Genomic DNA, 6543 nt, shown 5'->3' on the forward strand with positions numbered 1-6543 from the left:
TTACAAAAAGATGATTAATATTGGGGGGTAGTTGTTGGATATGCCGGTGTTATCTGAATGAATTATGAATTTCTTATGATCAACATGTGAATGTGATTTTTATTCATATCTATATCTAATACTTTTCTAATACATGCTTAAAATGGACGAGGCCTTTCTCTTTTTGGGCTACTTTTCGAATAACTTTTTGTAAACACAACCTCCTGTTGTGGTTATTGTTACTGCTGTTGTTACCGGCGGACATCCATTCACTTTAACTCTGAACCAACAACATTTTATAAGCCAACGAAAAGACACGATCGAATTCACTAGAATAAAAGTGAGTTGCCTTTCTTAGTTAATAGGTCGAAACTTGAAGAACTGTGGTTCGCGCCTGTAGCTTTTTCAAAAAGTGCACCATTCTATGCTCTGGGAAATTAAGAACACCAACCTATGAAGATTGGGAGATCCACGAAAAACTTCTTGGAGGACTACGGGCTGAAACAGGTAAGAATATGAACCGGTTGGGAAAAACAAATGACATACGAATATAATTCAGATTACAGACAATACGAAGGCAGGCGGCAAGAGAATCACAAAAATACATATAACATATAATGCTTTAACTAGATAATGCTTTAAAACAATGTTTAACAGATCAAATTTATCCAATCTTAAAAGCTCAAAGCTGTTCAAAACACTAGCAGATGAAATTTATCCAATCTTAAAAACTCAAAGCTGTTCAAAGCAATGCTTAGCAGATCAAAGTTAAGAACCTAGAATCCAAATTTGAGTTGGAAGGTCTTTACAGAAAAACATCTTTTACTGTGTCAGTACCCAGTTTCATTCACCAAATAGTCCACATCACTTCAAAGGTGCACTTGAGATTACTAACCCTCTTCACAGTCATCTTAGGAACAATTACCTTCAACTGTTCATCTTTCACCTCTATCTTGATATCGTTCGTCTTATAGACATCACCTGGAAATCCAATCCTCGCGGTGTACAGTTTAACACAATCCTTGCCTTCAAATCCCTTTTCTCTTTCATGTTTGATGAAGAGAGACACGGATATGGCATCTCAGTGGACTCTGATCTCTTTAATTCTTCCGGTTTCATGAAGGGAGTCACAGATGGATTTAGGTATACAGTGCGTGATAACTCGATCCCAAAAACATCCCTTTCTGATAAGATAATTAAACAAATAAAATTTAATACACGTATACATAATTTATTATTACCACATACTATTGGAAAGGTTGTTCATAGTATTCTGAAACTACCAAAACAAGAAACTTTACTTACCGGTTAACTTGAACATGCTTTTACAGTAGGAACATAAGTTTCATTTCTGAGGTTAATGTTCATGATTTTGGCTAAAAAGGATTAACGGAAAACCCAAAAACTTTTTTACTTTCCTTTCTCTGCGCAGCATTAATTTACATCTTAATTAACTAGCTCATCCAGTTTAAGATTCATTAATGGGCGGTCTGATTGGCAGGATTTGGACAGGGTCTGTTATATCAACAAAAAAGGAAAATCAAGCGTTGCATCATTTTGGCCCAAAATTTCTGTTTCCCTTGATCAATGTTTTTAGTCAGTTAGAACTTAGATACAATCTATCTATTCCTGTATAATTTCATCAACGGCGACGTATCCAAAAGCTACCCGAACCACCCACAGTAATGATTTGCAGCTGTTAGGTAATCTGATTATTATAAATAAAGTAGTGAGGTTAATCAGTTCTGTGCTAAGTCTAATGCAGATAAATATATGGAAGACTAAAAGGTTTGATAAAAAGTGAAGATTTTCAATGTGTCAAGTGGTTTGTTGACTGTGTGAGCATGTGTGAGTTGTTACTTTTTTTTTTACACCATCTGGAGTATGAAGTGCACTCACAGCCCATTTATAGATCATCTTTTCTCGATACCATTGTGTCTCAAACTCTCAGTAGCACAAGGGTGTTTAGTTTCAGCGTGACATAAACATGTATGAACTGTATACCTTAGGAAGTATAAAATGTATAAAAGCCTGTCAGATTAAGGATTTCATAAGGGATGCGGAGCTGGATTATATATATCATGTTTTGTTTGGGTGCAGGGCTGCAGGCGAACAATTAACAAGTGTGATGACAAATTTTTGAAGTTGTTTCCAAGGATGAGTTGGAGTGTCGGACTGGAATGCTTGATATCCCACAAAGTGAAGTGTGAAGGCACAACAGGAAAGAACTGAAGGATGTTCTGAGTTTACGGGTAACATTTTACCCCAAATTTTCTAATAAAGGGAACGAATTTAGCTTTTTATCATTAGAAGGATTTCATTTTCAAAACATTTCAATATAGGGAATACCATTAGTTCTTTTCATTAGACATCTCTGTCATGTTGAAATGTCACATCAAAAAATAACGATATCCTTTGTTGAAATTGTTTTAACAATGAAATACTTTTAATAATCAAAACAAAAATAAGCTCCCTTTATTAGGATTTCGGGTAAATATGTTACCTTTTCATGAAATTAACCGTTGAGTTTACTGTAAGGATCCATTTTGATTTTGCCCGTATGCCTAATCAGTTGAGGTTAATTAAGTCCAAAAATAGCTTTGAAAATTGAAACCAATATTATTAGTTAACAGCTAAACGGTTAACTACATATCCAAATAGATATCAAAATAGAAAGACTGTAAGTGGTGATACATACCTAAAAGATAGCCTAGCACCTTTGGTCCCTCCTCACTAACGATCTTGCCATTCTCGACCCAGACATCTTCATACTCTGTGAGTTTAGTGCCTTCTTCAACCCAGACCTTAACATCCTGCTTGAGTTTACGCATGTCTCGGTAAATGAGCAGGGTTTGGGCAGTCTCCGTTACATCCCAGCCACTGCCACGGAGCGAAGTTTTGATAAACCTTCGAAGAGGTTTTCTGCCTGGTGGTGTGTGCGCAGTATTCATCAAGTTCAGTGACCATCTCAGATTCCTGGTTGGTGTGTGTGGGTAAATCGTATCTGAAATCATGACATTTGATATCTTCAATGAATTCTGTAGTTATCATGACATATAAATATAGAACAAACAAAAATCATACATTGGTATTATTGTGAATAAACAGAAAATATAATCTCAACAATGTATGTCCTTAGATGATACTCCAATGTATGTATCGAACTTAGAACGACATAAAAACGTATCCAACTATTCGTCTATTTTCGATCTGTCATTGTAAAAAACTTTCAGATATTTCCTCTAGTAATCTCTTAGTCGCATTTAAACCATAGCACTTTAACTTTTGGAAGAGATATTGATGATGGTGTAGTCATAAACTTGTGTGATCATTAAAACCAACACCATGTAAATTCTAACTAATTAAGATTATCAAGTATCTGTACTTAATTGTATTCGATTTTTAGTACCAACTATGCAAGTTTTGTTATCCTAATTTCTAAGTTTTTCCCTTGGACACACATTTGTGAGTGAACTAAAACGTTTCTTTTGTAATGAATAGCTTGATTCAATAAACTCATACTTTTTTCATTATAAATATAGGGCTGCACTAAATGTTCTTTATTACCTTTTTAATGGAAAAGTTCATAAAAACGTTTCTCCAAAAGAATACACACAAAACTTTTGTTTAAATATGAAATGTATATAAGAACATAATTAACTAAGAAACAAACAACCAAACCCAATCTCGACGTGTATAAAAAAAATAAGATGTATAGAATCATACCCTTACTCGAGGGTAACATAATTATCATTGATGTCAATTGAACCACTAGTTGGAAAAAACACCTTACATAACTATTAGATAACATAAGTATATGTGGTTCCATCCTCATTAAACCCATTCGAAAGGGACTTGTTGGGTTTTATCCTTGGACGTCTACTCAGCGTTGAATGTAGCAGAGCCTGGTTAAGTGGACCCTCACTTTTGGTATGTGGGTGCGTGTTCTACTAGACTATTTCCGTTAAAAGAAAAAAAACTATTAGTAGCTTTCTCTGAGTATGATTGATATACTAATGAGATGAAACCCAGTGGTACCGCTATCATGTGAACACATGGGCCCACAGATGAAGGATAGAGTTCATAGGTTCAAAACTTGCCAAAGGCAGTGGACATCTTGTGATCCCATGTGTGAGGATGATGACTTACCGGACGTGAGTTCTATACGGTGTGCACGATCTATGTACCAAAATGATACATGGGACCAATGGGTTATTGATATCTTTTTAGAACGAAAATCTATACTACTCCTACTCCTAAACTACACGAATACCTAGTATGCATCCTATGACTTCTGAAAATCCCCAATAATAAGTAGGACACGAACCCAATTAGGCCCCAATGTCAAAGACCTTACAAATGGGTCACCAATTCCATTGGTATAGTTTTCTCTATCTTTCTATACTACTAAAGAAAGAAACAAAGTGACATAAGAAAAGCCGATGTGGCGGAAGAAGAGATGCGCCACGTAGGATTTCTGATGTCATCGATGATGAAATTCGTATGTTTTTTAGGGTGTTTTTAGTGTGTGAGAGATAGCTTCCCATGGAAGCTTTATTCACTTTAATTTAAAATAAAAACAATAAAAAAAGCTTATGCTCTTTCATTCTCTCCCCCATATTCAAATCTCAATCCGTTTCTCTCCCAAATCTTTAAAAAAAAAAAAGTTTGAAATCTATAAAAAAAAAATCATATTCACGGATTCATCTTGTTCTTTTGATATATGTAATGGTAAGTAGTGATTATTTTATCAAGTTTGTTAGGGTTATTTTCGATCTCCAATGGTGAGCTGGTAGCTATCACATAATCACCATTAGGGTTTATTGGTAAGTTTTTTGTTTTATGTATATATATCTCTATATCTATACTTATGTATATGTATTTTTACTTTCTTTTGAATTTAATAAAGTTTGAATAGTTTTTTATAGGATTATATCATCACTGGTGATTTTCTTTTCTTCTTAAAATCAAATCTCAAATGTAATATAGATATAGATACATATATGTTACATGTCTTTTTTTAATGGCTTATACTCTTTTATTAATTCAGAGATCTAAAATAAAATGGATGATGTAAGGTTGAAGGGCAGTTTGGCTCATTTGCTTCTAAATATAAAGTTGGTTCTCACTATTGGTTCGGGTCAGAGGGTTAAATGCGCTACCGGTCTGGAGTCAATATCTCCAGCGTGAGTCACTCAATGGCTATGCTCAGGAATACAAAGTTTAGACATGTGATATGACGAATGACAAAGATTGTGATTTGCAGTATTTAGAAATGCAACTTTATTCCAATTAAGGCATTTGAGTTTATTGGGGATTCATCATTTAATAAGTCTTGCAGAGTTAATTTGCATTTGCCATAAGTTGATTAACGATCCATTGCCATAAGTGGCTTACATGTGAAAAAAGTTCAGGGTTGAGGCTTGGAGGCTTGGTGTTCCAGTTTACCATTTACCTGCTAGATTTAAGTTGAGTTTAGTGTGATTCTAATTTTATGGTTATTTGGGTTGTATAGGATTTCTAATAGTCTTATGTAATACTTTATTTCAATCAAGTATTATAAGTTTGGTCCTTTTAACCATGATGCCGCTAATAATAAATACTCTATCACCTAATCGTAAATAAATACAAAAGTTTATATTAAAAGGCTCGCGGGATCTAAATCTAGTATTATATTATACAAGGATGAAACTTTTAAGGGGCCAAAGGGGGTTCCAGCCCCTCAAAAAGTATTTATCTTTAATACTAATTTACTTATATATATTCTTCAAAAATAATTTTCATGATACCTATTAGCCTCTTTAACAAAACTAAATTTTATGTGTCATTGAGTTCCGCCATCCATAACAAGTGTTCAAGTTCCGCCATTGATATTATAGAGACTAAAAACAAACTAAGAGTATAAATCAATATCAACAACTTTATAAATTATATATGTACGGTCTAATGATCAATATTGAGAAATGCTATATAAAAAACAACTGACAAAAAGAATACATATATATACAGAGAAGAAAAAGTAAATGATGTACCAATTAAATAATAAAGAGCGGTGCGAAGTGGACTGACAACAAAACGACCAACTGGTCCCTGAAATTCAGCAATGCTGCAAGAAGACAATGCATCTGCTGCAGCAGTATCAGTACGGTGACCGGAACTACTGCCAACAGTACTGTAGTAACGGCGAGGTGTGGCGCGTGGAACGACGGCTGGTTTCGGGAGGCGGAGGAGGAGTGACCTGATAGTGGTTGAGGAAGCCATGTAAGAAATAAAAAAAATGGTGTGATTCAACAACTAACAATTTCTTTCTTTTTTTCAGTGATATTATTTTTTACAGTGTGATTCAGTTTTTTTTATTTTTTAAATATTTTTAGAAAAGTATGAGTAAAAAGTAGGTGTCAACAAATTTCTATTTGAAGAGGTGAAAAAAGGTTGGTGACAAATATTCTAGAAACTTCTTGCCCTTTTTTAGTAATTCTTATCCGTTTCTTTTTCTACCCCGGGTTTCCGTATGTATTCGGGTTCGCTTTGTGAATTAAAGAAAAGTCCATCGATAATTTTACG

At 34.3% G+C, this 6543-nt stretch overlaps 1 protein-coding gene across 1 annotated transcript; it reads right to left on the minus strand.

Moving 5' to 3' along the window:
* Window positions 1-927: 927 nt before the first annotated feature.
* On the minus strand, window positions 928-6240 carry LOC122588467. The gene is made up of 3 exons (XM_043760592.1): window positions 6049-6240; window positions 2678-3017; window positions 928-1163 (listed from the first exon to the last, which is right to left on the minus strand). The coding sequence occupies exons 1-3, from the start codon at window positions 6238-6240 to the stop codon at window positions 928-930; spliced, it is 768 nt and encodes a 255-aa protein (XP_043616527.1).
* Window positions 6241-6543: the final 303 nt, after the last annotated feature.

The sequence above is a fragment of the Erigeron canadensis genome, chromosome 1 (assembly GCF_010389155.1).
Source record: "Erigeron canadensis isolate Cc75 chromosome 1, C_canadensis_v1, whole genome shotgun sequence".
NCBI lineage: Eukaryota > Viridiplantae > Streptophyta > Magnoliopsida > Asterales > Asteraceae > Erigeron > Erigeron canadensis.